The sequence below is a fragment of the Mycetomoellerius zeteki genome, unplaced genomic scaffold (assembly GCF_001594055.1).
Source record: "Mycetomoellerius zeteki isolate Tzet28-1 unplaced genomic scaffold, Tzet1.0 scaffold158, whole genome shotgun sequence".
NCBI lineage: Eukaryota > Metazoa > Arthropoda > Insecta > Hymenoptera > Formicidae > Mycetomoellerius > Mycetomoellerius zeteki.
The window spans coordinates 817228-841984 of record NW_017256532.1 but is presented as its reverse complement, the minus strand read 5'-3'; the positions used below and the strand labels follow the sequence as shown (position 1 = coordinate 841984).

The window sequence follows — 24757 nt, the reverse complement described above, 5'->3', positions numbered from 1 at the left end:
ATAGTAAATGTGCCAATCTCCCCTCAAGCGACAGTAAATTCGGCGTTACAGAAATATGTAAGAAAAACGAACCTCGTAAAATATCCACATGGAGAAGAGAGTCTGTAGGAAATTATACATAATGAGGACTCCCCGAAGATCAAAAGGCTTTCTGTTTTCCATCAATTTCGGTCCCAGAACCTTGCTAAAGTAAGCGTACGACAGACATATCGCCAGGGTTGGGAAAGGGCTGCTCATCATTACCCAATCATTCACCCTGGAATCTGGGAACAAAGAGAATATAAGTAAAATATTAAACGTTAAAAAACAAGAGACAATTACAGATAAAAATGTAGATATAATGAAAATAGACTGCACATCCTATCTAAATCGAAGTTGTGACTACCGGTATAAAAAAAGTGAGGTAGGCTTGAATCTTGAATCATATCGCTATCGCTCTCTACCTCTTTTTCTCTCTCTCTCTCTCTCTTTCTTTTTCTCTTTCTAAATTATCGAGTTAAAGAGAGATGCTAATAGAATTGAAGAAAGATACTGATCGATGTTTATTTTTTTTTAATGGAGTTGATCGGGGAATGCGCAATCTACACTGAGAAAAATGTTTTGGTACGTACAATCATTTATTTTATTGATATATACCTATCAATTTTATTTTTTCATTAAAAAATTGTGTTATTGTAATAATTAAATTTCAATTAGAACAATATAATTTTTAAATGTAAAAAGTAAAAAATTTTTTGATAGTCAAATACCAACAAAATAAATGTACGTATATTCTCTTGTACGTTTATTCTCTACAAACATTTCTCTCAGTGTATACCTACCCATTATGTTTATGGATGAAAAGAAGCCGTGGTAAATTCGGGCGTGAAATCATTTAAAAGAAGGTAAAGATTTTGGGGAGGGTCAAAGAATAAAGCGAAATTCTGATCATGCAAAAAACATCGATGTTTCGCAAAGTATAATTATATGTACATTGGAAAGTGGAGCGCGCAATAACAATTTAAAAGTCGTCTCCGTATTATGCAATATCTCACGCGATGTACACTTGTAACGGGGTCAAAATTCGTAACTGGCGACAGGAAGTACCGTTGTGGGCAAGAATTCGTTACACTATTGCGCGACAATGGATATGCCGATGTTGTAACGCCAGTATCGGCTGTAATACAAGATAAACTTATAGCAGAATGTCAGATCGGACGCCACTGAAGTTTCGCGTGCATTTAAAATTCTATAATTTTTCCCTGATTTCCAAACAAAATTTCATGATTTTCTCTGACTTTCAATAATATTTAAAAATTTTTTTGCATTTTCGTCCTGATTTGGAAATCGTTAAATATTTTATCGAGAGATCATTTAACATAGTAATGTGAATTACTATTAATGTTGTTGATACTGCTTGCATTTTTGATTGTTAAATTGATAGTATTCCAAAATTACGTAGGTGCGATGTATTCGTATACGTATATTAAACTTTCTTGAAGCCAAGAATTTTAATTTTCCACAAAATTATGTAAAATTTCCTGACTTTTTCCTGATTTCTTCGATTTCGAATTTTGTGGCAACCCTGTATTATCCGCGATGATTTTCAAGCAGCAATATGTTCAATCTTCCGAGCACTCTAGAAAACGCCAGCGCCATTTTTCTATCCACCCTCGACGAGGAGGAAGCAGAAAAAGGCGCGAGTGCGTGCAGGAGGCGCGAATGAGTGAGCAGTCGCCTTCCACTAAATTACCCTCGCACTCGCGCGGCTTGACGGATACCTACGAGACCGATACATGGAACGATTTTTTTTTTCTTTCTCTCTTTTCTCTCTCTTCTTCCGCTTTTTTCAACATTCTCAGCGAAACGCTTGGGCTCTTAGTCAACACACAATTGACCGACTCGATTACAAGCTGACGATGCAGTACAGCTTGTCATCGATATTATACGCTTCGGTTTTAGCACGCTGTTATTAATTAACAAGTCAATTTGATCGTTTAGTTTACGGTTATGAAAAAAACGTTGAAAACATCCATTGAACCTTACGTAAAAGATGCACATCGATATTGTAGAAAAGTTGGATACACAAGAGAAGGTCTGCTAATCGATGAGAGAAAAAGGCGACGCGAAAACGATGTCCCAATAACAAGCGTATGCCGGTTGGTATCGGAAAGGAAAGTGGGTGCAAGCAGGCAAGTTACGAGGAACGCAACTGTAATGACAAACTGAAGCCGGATAGGCGACGGTGAATATTGCATCGAATTTCGTCTATTCGTGCATTCGGATATTACGTAACATCTTATGCGAAGACTTTGACGAAATCAACAATGCGACAAAAGGGCGGGTATTGCAACGATCGAGCAAATGGCATGAGGCGCCTCTGCGTCTCTGTACGGCCTATATGATTAGCGAAAAATATGAGTCCGTCACCGATTACAGATTGTCGATGCCGGCCGCTCCGTCGGAATTACGTCTGTTTTTCGCATGACACGAAAACTCCTTCGTCCCTAGATGTTAATGGGAGAAAAAAAAGAAAAAAAAATATATTGGTCGCCAACGCTAACGGATTGCTAACTTTCATCGATTTCAAGACGCCGCGGGGAAACATCAGACGACTGTGCAATTTTCTTGCTCTCGTCACGCCCCAATTAAAGATAACGCCGATCTTACCCCGTCAACGCCGTATCGACGCCACAGTCGTCCATTATTTACGGTAGCTCTCTCAGTTTTCTGGAATAGGCGTATTTATACAGGATGCCCCGTAATTGCCGGCACGTTGCGAGATTGATCTTTTAATTATCTCTATGCAATTCTGTTTTAATCACGTTAATAATTAAAATGTCTGCCAATAAGTTATACCTTTCGTTTATTCGATTTCCTTGCTACATAATAAAAAATATTTTGTATTTATGTTAGAAACGGTTCACTCACGTTTTTGTGAAAATTTTGTGTTGAATTTTTAACAAATTCGAGTGTTAATTTAACATAATGTGATTATGTTCTTTGAATATCTTGTCTTAAATTGATATTCAATATTTTTTAGTATCAAATAATACAATTTATAAATGAACATAACAAAAATAACGTAAAAATAATGTGTTTTAAAATGTAAATTCTAAGATGAATGATTGAGTGAGAGTCAGGTATCATGAATGAATAAAGTACGTAATTAATTTAACATATCATAAATATTAACCTTTACAATACAAAGTACAATTTGGCGCCTCATCCGTTCAAATGGGTCACTAGAATCTGTCCGTTTGTTTCACCTATTCAGAATGGTTCAAAAAATCTATAAAAATTCACCAACATATCTTTCAACTTTTTAGAATAAATATTGAAATTTCATTTTGGAAAATAATAAAATGTAGTATAATTTATAAAATTACCGAAAGACTCAAAGAAACTTGCACAAACAGGAATCTCGCTCGATCACTAGTGATCCGACCTTATATAGTAAAGGTTAATTTTATTGAAAAAATATGCTTCCGTAGTTTATTTATAAACCACGTCAGGATTACATTTTTGTGTTAATTTTTTTGCGTTTATTTGTGTACTTTGTAACATATTCATCTTGTATTAAATTAACATAAAAATTTAAGTGAATACGTAAAATGTGTTGAATTTAACACAAATTTTCCAACTATAATGTACGAAGTATCCAATATGATTTTGTTGAAGTATTAAAAAATTTAATTAACTACAGATTCGAAAATAATTTTGTTTGGACCATCAAAATAATTATGTAGACTTTTAATTAATTAATAATTGTTATCTAGATTCAAGTGAGTGTTTTATATTGTAGTTGCTAGAATGTTAATGTCCATTTCCATCAATGTAGATTAACTTTAATCTTGGTTCAACTTACTCTTCATCTTTTTCTAGTTCCAAAAATTAGAAAAAGATGAAGTCGAACCGAGATTATTATCTGAAGTTAATCTACATTAGTGGAAATGAGTATAAAACTTTTTGTATTGTCATCAACGATTAAGCATTCTACATAATTCTGGTTCAACAAAATTATTTTCAGATCTGTATCTATCTAAATTTTTAGATACTTTAGCAAAACTGTCCATGTACTTTTATTTTCTGATCATTTTCATCCTCAATTCGCTCGCGAGAAAGTTAAACGGATGTCTGAAATAATTCAGAATGTAAATTTTGTAAAAATATCTTCTCATTAATTATATGTCTATTTATATTTATGAATCTTTAATCGGTTAATTTGAATAAATCTTTCCGTTCTAAAAACCTTGAGAATTGACACTTCTTAAATTACATAATTAAAAATAGATTTCTTCAGAATTAAACTTTAAAGTGGCGAACGAATAAGATCTTATCAAAAGTAGTGGAGTTCGTTTTCGCTCTCGTATATCGCTATGCGGATATCGCGAAAGATATCGGAACAGGAACCACAGCTGAATGACTTGTCAGACTCATATGGAAAACGGGCGGTCAAGGATTCCGGACGGTTCTCGGAGAAATTAGAAACGCGAACGCTTGCCGGCGTTACGACACGATATTGACTCGCGCCATGCCGGAAGATTCTAAAGAGGGGGAGGGTTTCTCGTCGCCGTGAAAATACGCGCGGTAAACAGACTCTGGGAATCGTTGAAATTTCGGTTGTAATACTCGCGAGATTTCAGGCAAAAAGCTCCATCGTCCTTACGATCTCTTGAATAAATTTGCACAGCTTCTCTTGTATGATCCACTCGATCGGCAAAAACGTCGGGTGCTAGACGTGATCTCCTTCTTTTTCATCCATTAACATATCACGTCATTTAATTGAACATCCAATACTGGGCCATTTAATGGGCCGCGTTACGTAAATGTCCTCTACTTCATCTCCTCTATTAGCATATTTGCGAAATTATTGGTATTACACAATACCGGTAACGTAAGGAGAGATTTCACCGTGCGATTACATTAATTCGTGAATACATGGCTTATTGACACAATGATGTCAATACGGAACGTATTAAGAGCTATTTCTAAATCTCATGAATTTACCAAGTCTTGTAAAAATACAGCGAACAATTTTTTTATCGCCGTTCGATTCGATTCTATACTCAAAAGGCTTTTAATAGGTATGTACTTTCTTGTGCCGAGATTAAAATTCGGTATGATGTTATCGCTATTCAATGAAGAGATTCGACGAAATATTAGCTCGAGAAGTCTAAGAACGACCGTTAAAAATTTTTATATTTGCGTTAATCGCGCTTCATGTTCGTCAATGTTTTTCCGAAAATGTCAATCATGACGCTGGTGATTCTTCTTCCTTAATAATTTAATAGCACCGGGCGAGATTGTTTCAGAGAGAAAAGGTTATGAATATCTCCGGAGATTTAAATCAGATATCTTTATATTATAAAATCGAATGTTATTGCGATGTGACGGGCATTGCATTTAATTAATAACAAATTAATTATCGATTTAATTGTTATCACATTGCCATATTCCATATTATTAATAAATATATTTAACGTATTTAAATTAATAGAATAAACAATAATTTTTTAAGAATATATCAGGTATATATATAGAGGAGAAGATGGTATCATGGCACCCCAGTTACATTTTACACAATAACTTTGTTAATAATCAATATTTAAGTTTAAAATTTGACAATTATATTCGTTAAAATGTTGTTGAATCGATTCTAGACTTAAAGTTACGAAATATTTATTACTTAGGATACAAATACTTAGGATAAAAATGTGGCGACATTGCATAATGACTCGACGAAAAAAATGGGTGGTAATGTGGCCTTCCATAAAAATAGTCTTAAAATATTAATTTTGTTTAGAAAATAGTATTTGGTTACAAAATTAACAAAAAAGTAAAACATTTTAAAATGTATGCAAATGAATGTATATACATTCACATAACATTCTGCGTATAAATTGCTCAGTACTAAAAATCTCAGTACTAAAAATAGTGCACCTAATATAAACTATAGATTAACAGTAGAGCTACAATCGAACATATCAAATAATTATTTTGATATGAAAACCTCAAAAAAGAGGCCGTGAGTAATCAATATCCATAGAGAGCCACATTAGCAAAATGCTATGCAATTGTTTAAATTTGCATAACTCAAAATATATACAGTCAAATAAAATGTTAAATAGCAAATAACACACTCAAAAATATATATATTCATGTGATAATAGTTTAAGAAAAATGAGGGGGAGTAAGTATAATTAAATGTTAAAGTGTACCTCAGAAACGTTTCAAAATACTTGAAAGTAAAAATGCGTTATAATAAGTGCTGGCTATTGAGTATTGGTAATATTAACATCATGATGTAACGGCGAGCTACTGAACTAATAATTCCGTAAGTAATCATTAGGATTTGCTATATAATAGCCGAGATATTAAGGGAGGCCACAATATGTATTTTAGCCATAATACCACCTTCTCCTCTATAGTCTCTGCAAAAGAGATTGGAATTGGAAATTTAAACTTTATAAAAATAAATGTTATATACCTACATATGAAACAGTTAAATAAGATCGATATTTATATTTAACAATACAATTTTAGTTTAAATGAAAATTTGCTCATTTTAAAATACTTCTTGTTGAAATAATTTTTGATCCAGGTTCTAAATCGTCAAACTCATTGTATTACTTCAAATATCCGTGGTTTTTTCATAACTTTTTCATTTTGTTAAAAAAAATATATATTCTTAAATAATAAGCAAAACAACCTATTTTTACGGTGATATGACTGTAATTTTCGATCTCCATTTCGTAATAACTAATTTTGGAATATAACAGCGAACGAATTTTCGAAACAACTTTTGGAATGATAATGTATGCTTGTAATATTCTACAATGATACAAGAATTGATATTATACTCTTTCGATCCATTTTTCATTAGCCTTTACGTGCGAATTTATAAAAAGTCCTATATTATAATTATATATATAGAAAGTTTAAAAAATGCAGGAAAGCTTTGTATGTAGGAGTTAAAATATGTTAGAATATAATTAAAACGCAATGGACTTACCGGACTGATTGTCCATAAGGTCCCTATAACTATGCACCAGATTTGTCACTGCGCTCGTCATCTTGAATAGAATCTGAAAGTAAAATATAGTAAGAATTATTTTTTGCTTGTACTTTCGAAAGAATAGCTGATGGTGAGTATTTTTAATAGAATGAGAGAACTCCTATAATAGTGGTGCTGAAACAGTGTTACATTTTGAGGTAAAGAATACAATGAAAAATGAATTATAACAAATTTTACACAATTGGAAAAATTGTTTCGAAATCGGTATCTGACCTTTTCCGAGATTTACTTAATTCTTATCTCGCTTCCTATGTATTTAGTAGTTTGTATGAAAAGAATTATGCACATTTTTTTTACTCATAAAAAAATATTTACGTAAAAACAACTTTTTATTTAGATTATTCATTCGAAAGAAATCAACTTCTTTAATATGTTCAGAGATTTCGAAAGCGTAGAAGAGCTTTGAGATCTTCCTGATTTATTCAATTTTATCAGAAATATAAAACATAAAAAGAATAACTTTCGTGTTTGTATGTGTGCCGAAATTTAAAATAACAGATTAATTAATTTTTAACAAGACATAATACTAACTTGAACATCACGTCAAAATCAGAAAATGTAGAGTACCTGTTTTAGCGTAATTTTAACAAGTTCAATGTGTAAATCATTTGCATAAAATAAAAAAATTTTTTTAATTAAAAAATCAATTATATTTATACTTTGACACGACAAGCAATAGGAAAAAATTTGAGAAAATTTGGCGTTTGTCATTTTCCGAGATTAATCTGCGACAAAAAAGTCGAAATATTCGTAAATAAACATTATTTATGATGTTATGTCGTCTTTGATTATTGATTATAAAACATTTTACTGTAATATAACATATTTTTATGAAATATATCTTATTAATTATAAAAAAGCTATATTCAAAAATATAAAAAAAATAGATATTGGAACGCCTGTATTTTATAGCTTCTAGAATATGAATTGAATGTATTAAAAATATGCTAAAACAGTTATAAATTCTAAACGATGATAAACACTTTCCGAAAACACAGAGTCAATAACAACCTATTGAAAATCATCAAGGATCTGAACCGAAACAACACAATAAAAATAAAAACACCAGAGGGTCTAACTGACGCAGTACCAATAGCAACAGGTATCAGACAAGGAGACAGCTTAAGCCCGACACTCTTTAACCTCGTGATGAATGAAAACAATTAATGAATAAATTAAGAAGCTAAGAACGATGGACGCAAGATATAAAGTATGAAATAAACAAATTAAAATACTATGTTATGCCGACGATGTGATATGCCGTGCTATTAACAGAAAGTGAGGATGATTTGCAATGACTCCTGTATAAATTCACTATAACTTCCCAAAGCTTTAATATGGTGATCTCCACGGAAAAGACACAATTAATGTTAAAAAATTAAGATTTTTTTTACTTTAAAAAATATATTTTAATTTCAAAGAAATTTTTCATTGATCCAAAGTAATAATTTGTTTGAATACGAGCAAAGAAATATTTCTTTGAAATAAAGATATTTTTTTCTTAGTGTATCTTAGGAGCTATAGAATACTACGGGCGTTCTAAAATCTAATTTTTTTTGTATTTTTGAATATAACTTCTTTTGTATATCGATTAATTTGTATTATGATGCTTTCATTCAGTAGAAAACGAACTTCTTATTCCTCTTGCGTATTAGTAACGGTTCTGAATGAAAACTATATGGAAATGAATAGTATATATTATAAGTGAAATCTTTATAAAGACGGGGAGGGAGTGAGGAGAGACTTTTGCTGAGAGTCATCATTCAAAAATTTGAATAACTCAGCTATGTCTTTACGGTCGCATGGAAATACATTTCAATTATAATCAGTATTTTAATACTGCGATGAAAAAGAAGAGCTTTCTTCTGTTTACCAATAATTTTTGTTATCATATGCGACTTTGAAAGAAATCGATTGCAAATTTATCAAAAAGTATATAAGTGTTTGCGATAACTTATCTCTACCTTAGACTCTGCATATTATTGAGTTGATCAATATAATTTCTATTTTGAGAGGTGAGTGAACACCTAATAATGTTACTCTCTTACACAGTAAAAAAAGAAATGTTAATTTTAACATTTTTTACATGTTCTAGGAGGTCCACTCTAAATTTTAAGTTAAAGTAATTCATTCGTCCTGTGTTATTCATTGACGAACTAGTAGTGTTAAGTAATTGACATAATACTTTACATTTATATTTGTTATTTTGATTGTAAAAGTGATGTAAAAATAACATATAAAATAAGTAAAAACTACATAGAAGAGTATATAGTTAAAGTAAATCATAAAAAATGTTAATAGAACATTTTCTTTCGTATAATGTGCAGAAAAAAGTCAGGATCTTATACGTTCTCGCAGAGGAAAAAAAAATTTTTTAATTATTTTTATGTACGCGCGTACAATTAACTTATATTTACATATATTATTCTTTCTTATTATATAATTACAACAACGCATTGGATATATATTACAATATTCCTGAAAACGCATGGGGTATCGATGAGATTCGAACCTAAGATCTCTTGGGTGGTAATCCTAACTACGCTAACGCTGAGCTATAATCACACGCTTGTCTGGACAGTTTGATATTGGATTGTCATTCGTCCCGATCGTATATACAACATGCATCGAAATGTTGTATTGAATATATTATTATACTTGTTAATATTATGAATTTTTGTGTTAATACATTTACTGTAACTATTTTGAAGTGTAAATTATATTTTATTCTGTGTTGTATCAACATACAAGTACGTCAAAAGAACATTTATCTTTTGTGTTAAATTAACACACGATAACAATTATTTTAACTGAAATTGTGATAGAATATTTGTAATAGAAAATTTAATTATTTTGTATGTCAAAATTAACGATTATGATAAGATTTATTATAACTTTTCTTAGAATATTAAATTGACTTTGAGACATGTAAATTAATTGAAATAATTGTGTTAAAAATACTCAAAATAATATTCCATTTTTAATTGACATATATACAAAGTTTAAGTTACAAAGGTGACATAAATTTAACACATGAAAACATTACAAAAATAATAATATATCAGTTATACGTTAATTTTACAGTAATTTGAAGTAATAATCAAAACATGGTAACACAAGGAAATTTTAACATACGCAAGATTTTTTATTGTGTATATAATATATAACAATAAAGATATAGTATACAGTGCAAATAAAAATTATAATTTTGAAAGAAAGCTATTACTTTTTCTTTTAAACTGTGTCTTGTGTATCAATTATTTTGGCTTAATTTCTTTTCAAGTGTTTATGTGCGTTTTTAATACGCTCACGCCCCGTTCCAATTTTGTGTGTCAAATATATCGTGGTGCATGTCGTCTGTTAGTGGGTCGAAGTAACGGTCACTCGTAGAATGTTCGAGTTAACATTTCGTCGAATCTTTTCATTGAACGACGACCGCGATGACGTTGTCATTGACACACTGAGCTCTAATCTCGGTGCAAGGAAGGTAGGCGTAATCAAACGCGACCGACTGTATATGTGGGCGTATTTATGCGCTCGATCGTGAATACGAATCTACGTACATACAGTTACGTAGTTAGTTAATTCATATTTGATAAGTGCACTTAATGCATGCGAATCAGACATGATGATTGTTAAAGCGGTGTAAAGACGGCGCCGAGTTAACTTTTCGCGTTGTGCAGCTATGAACAAGAATTATTTTTCTACATCAAAGTATGATATGGTCATTAAATACCGTTTATTATCCGTATTCTTTTACTGGAAACGTTAAGGAATTTTTTTATTATTATATTTAACGTTTTTAGATTAGACTGATTGTGTAACATATAATGACATGTAGATCCTGGTCATTGAAAGTATTAGCCCGGATCTACAATAGGTTTTTAAGTCTTAAGTCATAAGAAATGAACGAATCATAATCAATTATTTTTTTCGCATTCGACTGTACCTAATTGATCAATTTCTTACGGCTTAAAGCTTTCAATGACAAGGTATCCAATTAATTTTCCCGTAGCAATGGCTTTGTTAGAAGTCATCTTTCATGTCAACTCTTTGAATATCTAATATATTCAATATGTCAGAATAATTAATTATATTATTATCGTTATATATTTAATGAAATTGTTTTTATCTAAAAATTCATCTCAAGTTTTCATTTGTGTTCGATTTAATTAGCAACAGAAAGGAACCTAATTAAAAAAAATTTGATTGTTATAGAAGCCATTATATGATTTACTATATCATAATTTGTGATTGTGTTCTTATTGATCTCTTTTCTTCTTATCGTTGAAATTTTATATCGAGAAGAGCCTTTTATGTTTTACTGCATGTATCATCATTAAATGGTTAAGAGAGATAATGCCGATAATGATAAAGCATTTGCCGGTGCAAATCGAGATTTAGCCAAGGTTTATCGAGTCGCGTAAATTTCTCTCTCGCTCTCTCGACGTGGCGTAGCTTCTCCGATCGATTACGCGTATTACGTAAACAGACAGGTGAGTAGACGTCGATGGCAGGTCTTTGAAACAAAAAGGGAAAAGAGAAAAAGAGGAGACGGAAAAGTGACATGAGAGAGACCACCTTCGGCATCGCGAAGTGTGCCGCGAGAAAGTTACTAAATACACGATTACGGCGTGTCAGAAACAATTGCACCAGAGTTAGCTATAGCATAAAGGAGGGCACAGGAGGATCATATATCGTACAAATTAGATTACAAGTATTTCGATTGGATTCTGCTTTAATTTTTTAACGTATTTATGTTTTCTTAAATAATTGTTTGTGATGCGCAATAGCGCGAAAAAGATTTTCTCTGCAGCTAATCTTAGTCTGTTATAATATATTAGCTGCCGTAACTATCAATTTATAAACTACAGCGAAATGGTTTGCTGTTGCTGCTATAATATCTATATTTTAGCTGTCCATATTTTACACCTGCCATTTAGTTACCACAAGCAGTTTTTAGTTATGACAGCTACTTTTTTTTTTCCGTGCGTGAATTGATGCGAGAAAAAATGCAAAAAGATTACCTAAGGCGCCTATATAAAATTGATAATTTTGATTTCAAAAGAGATTACATCAGAGCTGTCCATGATCGGTGTTTTTTGGCTTGAAATTGAAAGTCAGTATTTACGCCCATTACCGTTTCTACTTCTCTCTTCATCATGGATGTTCAGTGCGTGATGCTCGGTCTTATGGACGACTATTAGTCCGAAATCGTTAAAAGTTTTTGACCCGTGTCTTTCACTATGTTTAAAAGTATTCTGTTACTAATATTATAAGATACTAGTATTCATAGTATATTTAACTATAAAAATATGAATAAAAGAATATTTTTAAACATAGTGAAAGACATAAGTTAAAAATTTTTAATGATTTCAAAGTGTCGTCCCTGAGACTAAGCGTCGCACACTGGCTATGTTTACAACGTGCATTTAGGTCGCGGCCTATACAATAGAAGTCCTTGTTTATCCTATAGGTTAAACAAAGACACCTATCGTATAGGTCGCGGACTAAGCGCACGGTGTAAACGTAGCTTATGACAAAACAGCAATGAAGTAAGGAATAGGAATGGTAATAGGTGTGAATACCGACACATTTCGATTTCAAGTAAAAAACACCGACCTTGGACAGCTCTGGATTACGTCTAAATCCGGATCTACAATAGGTGTTTTAAGACTTAAGCCATAAGAAATTGACCAATTACAATCGAATCCGAGGGGAATAATCGACTGTGATTCGCCCATTTCTTATGACTTAAGTAATCTACAATAGGCTTAAAACCCTATTGTAGATCGGGGGTAATGGGATCTGCCAGTAAACAAAAACCTTTCGGAATGTATCATATTATAGTATCTTATAGCTATTTATTCTGTGTATATATCTACCTGTATTGCAAAATTTATAACCAACTTAATCCTATATACTAAGAGGACATTTAAGCATTTTTACATACAAGATTTTATGTTTCGTTAACGTAGTTATGGCGGTCACCTTAGTTTATTGGCGACGCAAATTAGGCATTTCTGTTTCATGGACTTGCGTTTTCAATAAATCAATTTTGCACACAAATTACAAACTGGTAATTATGGGTTCCGTCTAATTACCACAACGATACGGTAAAATTTATTTTCTTAATTTTTATTTTTAATTCTTTCGATTTTTTATATTTTTCGAGATAATACAACTTTCACAAAATGCTAAATTATACTATAATAATTGAAAGATGTTTTTTGAAGGAATAAAGAAAATATAAATTTTATTCAAGGAAAAAAAAGCTCTCTCTCTCTCTCTCCCCTCTATTAGATTTTAAAAACAAACTTGCCTTTTAAATCACTGTCGTTTAATTCCTCTTGTGCGATATACAAAGTCCTTATTTGTACATAAATTGTGTTAACTATCGTCTATCAATTTTGTTATGATTTCTAGCAATTGTTATAGATATTTAAATAGAAAATCGTGTAATTTATCGCACAATAATTCTTGCTAGGCCATACGGATAATTTTAGAATCATTAAAATTTTTTACTATTGAGTTACGTTACTATATGTAATAATAAAAAATGCACAAGGGGGAGGGAGGGGAGAGAGAGAAAGAGAGAGAGAGAAAGAGAGAGAATAGAACAGAATTTAATTCTTTTCAGATTAAGTACATATTTATCTCATTATCAGATCAAGTATTTATCTCATAATTTTAAATGTTTTTCTTTTTTTTTTCTTATTTGACATTGGTGTAATATTTATTCAATTGCAGTCGCTAATAACATAATGACAGATAATGGCAGATTATTATTATACATTTTAAGTGCACAGTGCACTACATAAAATGTTACTTTTTCTTTTCTTTTCTATAGATCAATTTTTCTTAGATCAAGTACTTATCTATTTATCATAATTTTAAATGTTTTTTAATTTTTTTCTTTTTTTTTATTAAGCTCCTGCCTACTCAATGCGGTTATCTTGGATTGACATCAGAAACGAGAAGAATACACAAACAGTTCTTGCAATCTATATTAAAATGACAGTATTGTTTTAAATAAAACATTTGCAATCGATAGAATAGATTTGTAAAATATGAAAAACTTCTTATGTTCTGGTAATCAACAAATAACATATCTATATTTCAAAGTCATGTCTAACCAGAAAACGAAACAAGCTATATGACAGCTGTCAGATTGAAATATATAAATATAAATTTACTCTATTACAAAATGAAAGGAGTTTTCGTTATTACTTTACAAATATGTGCTATTAAATATAAATGATATTTTATTAAAAAACATTTCTATTTTAATATAGATATTTTGCAAGAATTTTAGTTTTTTCGCTTCTGATGTCATCAATTTGAAGATCTGTGATTAATGATTTGTCAGGAATCTTAATTAGCATTGCGTACAGGATTACACTGAAAAAAAAGATTGGCTGCTGCAGCAAATTAGATGGTAAAATATGGCATAGCATTTTTAGTTGGTTGCAGCAGCCAATCTTTTTTTTCAGTGTATGCATTCAAAAATAAAACTCTTCTCTCAAGCTTAAAAAATATATAACTAAAACATACGTTACTTTTAATTTTAAATGAGCATCAATTTAATTTAAAAATAGAAAAGATTTAACATCGACTATTGTTACATGCAAATAGGCATTAATTAAATTTAAAAATAAAAAAATATTTATTATCAAATATTATGTACATAATTCCAGAAATCATAAATAAGCATATAATATTCAATTTAAACATTCAATTCTACACTGAGAAAAAGATATCTAAAAATATATTTGTGAGAAATACATTTATTTCACTGAAATAAATATTTATTTAAATACGGGCGAAATAAAATTTTATTCCTAGCAAATAAGCCATTAAATCTGTTTTTAATATTTATTTATGCAAATTATTTCAAAAATATTCTTACAACGATTGATATGACCAATTTGATTCAATCGTTTTTCTTTAGAGTTTTCTTACTGTGTACTATTATTAATGTTTTACGGAAGTTTCGTACCATTATCTATTTAAAAGACTCTTGATAATCTTTCTAGATTATTATATTATATCCTAATAAAAAGTTCGTAATAAAAAAATATATATAATGTTTGTTATCTTGAGGTATTCTGTGATAAATAAAATTTTAAAAGAATCAGTTCTTAGCTTTTCCTGTATATAGAGAGGTTATGATTCATATCGTTCGTATATATAATACGGCAAATCGCGTCGTCAAACAGTCATTCTTGATTTTGCGCCACGGTACGTTATCAGTTATTAAGGTTATCAATTATTAAATTTTCTATCGCAAATATCGTCCATGAATCATCGAATTACGTTTAATCAAACTCAATAGAACTGCGTGTTTGATTAAAATTTCTATACTAATTTGCGATATCTCGTAATAATCAATCAAATTATAATAACACCTTATTGTCGGCAGTATTATGTATACAGACTAAAATTGTAAATTTACTTCTGCGTAAATAAAAACACATACAAAAGAGTAATACAAACTTGTTTTAACCTTTCATGGTCACTGTGGGTCAAAATGACCCGAGCATTATCTTTCACGCTAGATTTCAGAATCTCTTCCTGACATCGGAAAACAAAACGCGTACCTGCCATTGACTGGAGATTTGAAGCTTCAACTATCGATAGAGATGCTTAGCTTTTTAATCGGACCGTCAGTTTGCGTCTAGCAGTCATTCGCGCAAAAAGCGTTTTTTTTCTCGGGTCAGTGTCAGGAAGTGTGACCAACGCATCATTTTCGTTAAAAAAATTTATGATTTACGTTTTTGCATTAAATTGCGAAAAATAAACAAGATGTGGATTGTATCCTTCGAATGTCTTTTTTGAAACACGTGTAACCTTTTTTGAAACACGTGTAACCTTTTTTAAAGTACATCATCTCAAGAGTATTAGGCTAAAACTGCATTTGAAAATATTATAAATATATATATATATATATATTTAAAAAGTTATGATTTTTTAAATAAAAATACTCATTTTTCCGAAATTAACATGTTTACGATTTTTCTTTTAATGTTAAAATTACATTTTTCACTACAATGATATTGTTCCATTTTTTTTAAAGGATGAAGTTATATACTGTAATTTTTTTAAATCGATGGAACTAATACTATTGATTTGGTAATACTTCAGAAACGTTCCGGTTATTTTAACCCAGAGTAACCATCGTGTGGTTTTTTTTGAAGTATGACCATGAAGGGTTAATGCAATTTCAATGGAAATGTGCAATATTTACATTTATAAGTATACCTACTATGTATAATGACTATATTGAATATAATTTCTAACATTTTATTTAACCTTTACAGGACGGGATATAATAATACCAAAATAGAGTATTAGGTATCTTTTGAGGCAAGACATACAATGAAATATAATGAATTACAACAAATCTTACTAAAGAAAAGTCGTAAGATTTAAAAAATAGACGCCTTGTAGTTAAACAAAAAATATTATAGGCACTTTACTTATATTTGATTTATTCTTGGAGTCACAAACTTATTTTTATTTTTATTTTAATTAAACAAGAAAATGTAAATTTGGCACATATGATTCTAATAATTTAGATTTTCATAAGAGAATAATTTTATCACAAGAATAATTTTAGTATCAAAATATACGTGTGGAATATTTAAATAAATAATAACAAACGTCATATTACATTATATTTAACCGATAAATTGCTATATGAATCATTTGACGGACAATCAGCTGTAATAGATTAAGAGGTTTCGCGTACAAAATATGTATTATACGTTGCATTCTGTGAAAGGTAAATAACGGAAATAAGAAAGCAGAGAAAATGACAATGTTTCCATGATTTATATAGCACAAATTCAATTGGAAAACGACAGCGTTTATTTTATGATTTTTATAGTAAGTAAATGTAATTCGCGTTATTTATAGCGTTCTCCGAGACTGTCTGAGAGTATAATAGAAAGTTGTATTCACTTACCGTCTCGCAGTAATACAGCCGATTATACGAAATAAAGACACGTAATAAAGATTAAATAATACCGGTGAACATAATTACGATTTTATCGTTTTTATATCGTGAATAGAATATTATACTTTGAGTTGTAATTAAGAACAATAACAGTGAATTTTGCTTACAATTGCCACGAATTTCCTCGTACATTTTCGATTAATCGCAACAGGAGATTACGTTATCGCGATGAATAACATTGCGACAAAGATTACAAGGTAAAAACCATCACGTTCAGTCACAACGATCACGATCAAGGCAGAAATCGCGAACAACGATGAAATGATAATCTGATACTTGAACTTTCTTTATTACGGATACGTGTTACTTGAACAATAGATATTCACGTAGCATTGAATGTACGAAGAAAATATTTGAAAAATGTATATAAGCTGCGTTTGAATCATGTGGTTAACAATCAGCACTTTTCTTACTATATTTCGATGATTACATTTAACGCAACAGCTTTTAAACTGTTGTGAGATTCCTTTAGTAAGACTGCACTGAGAAAAATTTCTGAAAATGAACGAACCATTGCAGAAGATTCTGATCATATCAATCAGAGTTCTGCAATGATTATCTCACAATTTTAGAATTATAATAGATTCAATCAGAAAATTCTGATTTGTTTGTCCATTTTTAACCAGAATTTTAATTAATGCAATCAGACTCTTTTTTCTAATATGCTCTCTAGATCAGAATCAGTAAAATTTAACAGAAAAAAAAAGAGAATTTGAGCATTACATAATTAAAATACCGATATTTGCATATCAGTTTCAATATATACATTGAATTTATATACTAAACATTGATTCCCAGGTGTGTACTTAAAACTAATATCAGTAATTATTCATTGATTCAGATTTAGAGAGTAGTTCGTACATTTAGATCTAGTGAGGACTTAAAGACAAGACTAATCATATTAAAGAAAGAACAAAAGTTGTAAAATTGTTTTTTTCTGCAGAACATATATGTACATTTTGATGGCTAGAAAAAGTCTGGTTGCATTTGGAATTCTAGTTAAAAATAGACGAATCATAATTTTTTGGTTGATTTATAATGTTATAATTCTAGTTGAAATAATCAAAATTTTGATTGATAAGATTAAAATTTTTTAATTCATTTATATTTTCAACCAGAGTTATTTTTCAATATAGAAAAAAACGAACTGCGTATAGAAACTCAGTATAGAAAAAAATGATTGTGAGCAACGTGATTTACACTCAGCTTATTCATTTTCCAAATGTTTCCTTTGTGCGTTTCCAATGTCACGTGAATGTTTATATACTGTTCGAATAACACGTATCCATAGTAAAGTAAGTTTAAATATCAGATTATCGGTTTTTGCCTTGAACATGCCTTGATTTCAGTCATTGTTTTTATTTAAAATAGAATCCGGCCTAATAATTAATCAACAATTATAATTCAATCAGTTTTAACCGAAATAGGCCATACGCAGGAATCGTTTGAAACTTGCGTACGTAATCAACCATGCAAGTAGCACTTTCTCTTAATTCTTTCGTAAGCAAATTCTTCGAAAGAATGTATCGTTGCAATATCGCATAATATTGGTATAAGATATAACGTTAGTAATCATACAAGATACATAGTCACATGGAAATCAGCTTTTGATATATATTAATTTTTAGACACTAATAAAAACTTTTAAATTTTATACGTCTGACGTATAACTGCAATTGTAAAATTAAAAAAATTCCGTTGTAACAAAAGATGAAAACACGAAGGATTAAACTTTATGCTGTGCAAGAATATAACGATCGAACGTAGAAATGAGACTTTTATCGATAGTCCAACGTTAGCACGCGACTATGCGGTCAAAGCGCGTGGATTCTATATTTACACAGTATGCTTTGTGTTTTTTTTCCGGGCCGTATACAAGACTGTTTCGATTAATCCGGTCAGCAGAATGTAGTTGCGGATGTGTGACGTAATTCGAATGGATTTGCATAAATATTGAATAATGGATAAACAGATGGTCCGCAGAGTCGAAAAGCAGAAAACCGGTTGCGTTTCCGATACTCTGCTTCATATACATACGATATTGATTTATTCATTTATTTAATAACAGCAGTAACTCTGAGCAAAGATATCATGTAAACACGGTACTTACTTGCGACGCGCATTATTAATGATTACCCGCAATTTTGCGAACCGCATTTGAATCAATACTACAAATAAACAATTTTCCACAAATAGAATGTTATAGTCTAGATACATTATATTTTGAACTTTTTTTAATTTTTATCCTGGAAGTCAATCATATAACTTTTTCTCTAACGCGAAAATGTGAAAAGTGAAAATTTTTATGCACGTATGTATATACACACATATTATATACAAAAAATGTTCACCTTTCACGTTTCCGCTCTAAGGAAAGAATTACACATGACTGATTCTCTGATTTGGAAACCGTCTCAATATATTGTTCGAAAAGCAATTTAACACAGCAATGTAAATTATTAATGTTGCTGATACTGCTTGAATTTAATTGTTGAGTTAGTAGTATTTCAAAACTGCGTAGGTGTGATGTAAGTATATTTAACTTATATAAAGCCAAGAATTTTAATTTTCGAAAAAAATTTTGCAAAATTTCTTGATTTCCCTGATCGTTTTCAATTTCCTTGACATTTTCCTGATTTTCAATTTTATGACAACCCTAGATATAGCTTCTAAGCAGGGGTTGTTAAAAAAATATGTCTAAAACATGTTTAATCGATGTTTTAAATAATGTTTTAAGTATCTCTTTCTTTTAATACTATTTAAAACTTTATGTTAAAAATATTTAAAATATATTTAAAAAGAAAACACAATGTTTTGTTTTTAAAATTTTTCTTTTATCAACCCTGCTTCTAAGCAATTAATCCTTTGATATCAGTATGGCATATCTAACTATTTCTTTTACTTCATACATACATTTTCTTGTTACTATGTATATTTCTCAATATGGCGTTCCGATTGAAAAAAATCGTTATGTTCGTTTTTCTGCGATATTTTTACATAATAACCCAGTGTGTTGTATACGTAATAAAATATAGTGTAACAATAAAGGGTTAATTAAAAAATTAGAAATCTAAAAATACAGATAACGTTCACGTAACACTTATTGATACTATCAAGCTTACCCTTATTAATGTAGACTTGATGTTATCGTTAGAAAAATATAATTATTATGTATTTTTCCTTTGTACACCTTACGATGTAGATCTTTAATAAATTATAGTATGAATCGACTTTAATAAGACGAGTAGAAATGTTGCGAATTTTTATATAACTTCCCAAAAAAGACTATTATACAATATGATGCTGAAATCAAAACAGTAAAAAATTGCGATTAGTGTTTTCATGAGAATCAATTCACATCTTTCGTATTTTCTGATACTTCTTGAAGCGAAACAGATTCTGATATACAAACAATAAGTCCTTTTTTTACACTTATAGTTTCAAGGACTTCTTTAAATATAAGTATCTAATAAAAAAAATTTAGGATGTTTCGTATGTATACTTTTTTCCTATGTATACTTTTATGTAAAGTACTATTTTTTCTCATAACTAATTGTAATTTTAGCTGCCCAATTGTAAGCTAATCACAATTGTGGTTATAGGGACAGGCGATAAAACAGAGCATTACATATAAAAATATCATTCATATGAAACATCCTACATTTTTTTTCGACATTATAATATTGACTTCAACGAATATTTTAAAATAAAAAAATTTATAAGAAATTCTTATTAATCATGTAAATATTTTAAAGTGAAAAAAGGGAAAATTATATATGTATATGTTTTGAATTTATATATTCCATACAAAACATTAGCCAGTTTTTACATACTGAGAAAAATTTGTGGTTGAAAATGGACGTACCAAAAGATTCTGAGCATATCAATCATATGAATTCTGATTGTCTTAACTATAGAATTATAATAATTGAACCAAAAAATTTTGATTTGTCTAATTTCAACCAGAATTCTAAATAATGCAATCAGCCTTTTTTCAATGCAAGTATTTAATTAATGTTCGTGTAGAATCATAAAGTGACAATATTCGAAACGATGCGACTTTATTGCTTCCGTAAAGTTCAATTAACTTCGCTGCAGCCGTTTGCAGTGAATTATAAAGTTACTCAAATTATAAAGTTACTGTTCCATTGTATTTGGTCGCGACGTTTATTTGTTCCGAGCAACATTTTCAATGTCGGTGGACATTACACGAAGGCGCACGTGCGATTCGTGGGGCATTAGAATGAGCTTGAAACTTTTCAGTACGGAAATTTATATTTTTAATTGATAGAATGTCAACTGACATTTGGGCGCTCGATAAAATTCTGTTGAGAAATCCGACGAAATTTATGGAGCGGAAATCGAATGTAGAGCAAATGGTAGTTTAACTGTCGATTAGTTGCGCAGTTCGTACCAGAGAAATTAAGATATAATAAAAGCATTAAGAGACATCAACAAGTTCACTGCGAGTTATGATTATTAGTTATCAGTTAATATAACGTTTCAGCAACGCGCAGTTTGAACGTAAGAGAGAAAGCGTTTGAATGGTTTACTCGAGCCACCAGTAGCGAGACTTGGCGATTACAACGAAAGTAAAATTTGCGTAAAGCGTATGATTACAGCGCAGCTTTACCGAAAACGCCGATTGAACCGTTACGTTACGACGGTCGCGGACGCGCGCGGGACAACGACAAACGAAAGTTTTTTTTAAACATTACTTAATCTTGTTACTCTGCTTATCTTATAACTTTGCGTGTTATTCTTTTCTTTCTTAGGTACACAAGGTTGTCACAAATTCCCCATCCTAAATTCTATAACTTTCCCCTGAGTTCCAAATAAAATTTCATGACTCAATAATATTTTTCCCTAACTTCCAATATTTTTAAATTTTTTGTATTTTCGTTCTGATTTGGAAACCCCGTTAAATATTTTGTTGAGAAATCAATTTAATATATGATAACATAAATTACTATTATATATGTGCTAACACTGCTTGCATTTTTAATTATTAATTGATAGTATTCCAAAACTGCGTAGGTGTGATGTATGTATATTAAACTTCTTTAAAACAAGAACTTTATTTTCCAAATAATTTTGCAAAATTTTCTGACTTTTTCCTGATTTGCCTGATTGTTTTCGATTTTTCTGACAATTCTCTGATTTTCAGTATTGTGGTGACCTTGGTATAGTTAACGAGTTTAATCATAACATGCACAACTTGAGAAACAAAAAGTTGAAATGTAAATTAAATGACACTAATCTGTAATACTGTAATACATTCCATGCACAATAGCTTTCTCATGACCGCGACCGTGTAACGTACATGTTACGAGGTCATGACAATTAAATGGTTTAGAATATATAATAAAGATGCTATTGTTTAACTTCAAGAAAAACATCATCTTCGGCATTGTTTTGCGAGTAAAATATTTTTTTAATGAAAATTTGAAAATATTTTACTCATTTACAATTTAAAAATATTTTATTAGCAAAACAATGCCGAAATTGATGCTTTTCCTGAAGTTAAATAATGGCACCATTATAATTATAATAACATTCTAAATAATTATGATTGTCATGATAATTATTCGTAAAAATATCGTAAAAATATATTTTCAATAAATATGTTTTTTACACATTTACATTTAAACAATAGTTTCGTCCTGCGTATAAACGGGAAAAAAATTTCTTAATTCCATTCTTCATATAGTATAACAATATCAGATAACATTAACACCTCTAATATGAAGAAATTTAGGTCAAGCTTGCGAAGACAAGCGATGTGATTTTTAATTGCACATTAATTGCACATTAATTTTTCTGCGGAAATTATTTATAAACAAAAAATACAATTAAAATTTGCACTGTGTGAGAAAATTGCTGCCGAGTTAATAGGTATAAATAGAGATGCCAATGTATGGCGTAAATGAAGAGTCTAATAGATTAATGGCATTTGGCGATGATGTTTTACCTATTCTTTTCGACGCAACTGTTTTGCGTAAAGCGAAACAATAAGCTGAATCGGATAGACGTTTGTAAATGAAAAGTACCGATTCCATAAAAAATTCTTGTATTACGAATAGTTCGGGATAATATAAGTTTTGAATATTCAAAGTGCAAAATATAGAAGAAATGAATTCATTCTATTGTATGTATGGGATTCAAGAGCAACAGTTAACATACAAAAGGCATAAGCATGAGACGCTTATTGTGTTTTAACTATAGATGCTACTGGTAGGATAGGAAAAAAATCACTGTTTTTATTTTGAGACTTTACCCCCTCTTTTAATATTTACTCATTGACCGACATGTCTTACTTATTATTTAAATTATATTAGTTATGTTTCTGACGATCTATTATTAAAATATGTATTATAATTCATAAGAACTGTTACTTAATGATTAATTTTTTAATGTTATTTTATTGTATTCTTTAACATTTGATCCAATGTTTCAAGATGGCTTCTTTGTGTGTTTGGGGTGAGTCACTGGCTTTTACTTTTCTGTTTAAAAATAATGTGGCCAAAGATTTTTTGGTTTAATGTTCTAACAGATATTACAACACATTAAATCTGTAAATTTGATGGTGACTTCATTTAAGCATTCAAGGGAAAAACAGTATTTATTGTATTGCTGAGGATTCCAAAGTGAATCGAAACGTACAACGTTTTTTGGAATTTATGGAATAAAGAAATAAGATGTTTGAGATTAAATTCTGCGTACTGACTATCACGCTGACTCCCATTCACCCTGGATTTTCAGATTTCAATTTTTTATATCAGGAAAGAAATTACACCTTCCTAATGATAAAAAATCTTTCGAATTTTTCGAAATTCGTACAGGTAGAAAATCTTGTTTGGAAATCGGGTTTTCTGATACAAATTCTGATAACCCCCCAAAGAGTTCTATCGATTATCCTATATGAATCGAAATACTAAAATAAATGATAAAGAAGTTATAGCCCTTCAAAGTTTCAGATTCGAGAAGTTGGTCCCCCGATACTTCAAATGGTGTTTTCACTGTTTTAATCAACAGAATTCTTTCTAAAACTGATAGAGAACTCTAGAAGTCTTCGGGGGACAACCAGAATTCTGCTTATTTTTTCCAAATTTTGAAAAAGTGGGGCCAGCTTCACAAAGGTACGAAATAGAGACATAGGGATTAATAAATAAATTGTAGTGACATAAAAAATCTAATATTTTTGTTAAAAGATTTTATCTAAATACTTCGTTAAATATTTATCGAGCAAATCTTAAAAATTCTTACTATCTGCTGTCTTATTTTTTTATGACCCCAGAGGACAGAATTCGAAATATATTGGAAAGATTGCGTCTGCATTATTTATCATCGACATAAATATCAATTCCGGCGTCGTTTCGGGCAGTAGTATTTTATTTTTAAGTTATCTTTTTCAAATAAAATATAGGGTAATAGCACTAGATGTGAATCAATTATCGAAATATTATGCGTATACCGGTATTATGAAAATTTCGGTTGAATACCGGTATTTGACGTCCAATACCGGATTTGGTCTCGATTTTTCGTATACCGCTATTATTGAATAGAGGTATGGTTGATACCGGTATATACACTGAGAAAAAAAATTTATTCAACTAACTGAACACATTTAGTTGTTTGCAGATTTGGTTAATTCAACAAATTTTATTTAATTGAATTTAACC

General features: G+C 30.2%; 1 protein-coding gene across 1 annotated transcript in view; it reads right to left on the bottom strand.

Annotated features, from left to right (window-relative positions):
- LOC108721051 (elongation of very long chain fatty acids protein AAEL008004) overlaps positions 1–24757 on the bottom strand; it is a 35899-nt gene that overhangs the window by 7554 nt on the left and 3588 nt on the right. Inside the window, exons 2-3 of the mRNA XM_018445374.1 lie at positions 6995–7067; positions 73–263 (exon numbers count right to left, since the gene is read on the bottom strand). Of these exons, the coding sequence (XP_018300876.1) occupies positions 73–263; positions 6995–7055 (252 nt within the window). The 5' untranslated portion in view covers positions 7056–7067. The remainder of the gene's footprint in view (positions 1–72; positions 264–6994; positions 7068–24757) is intronic.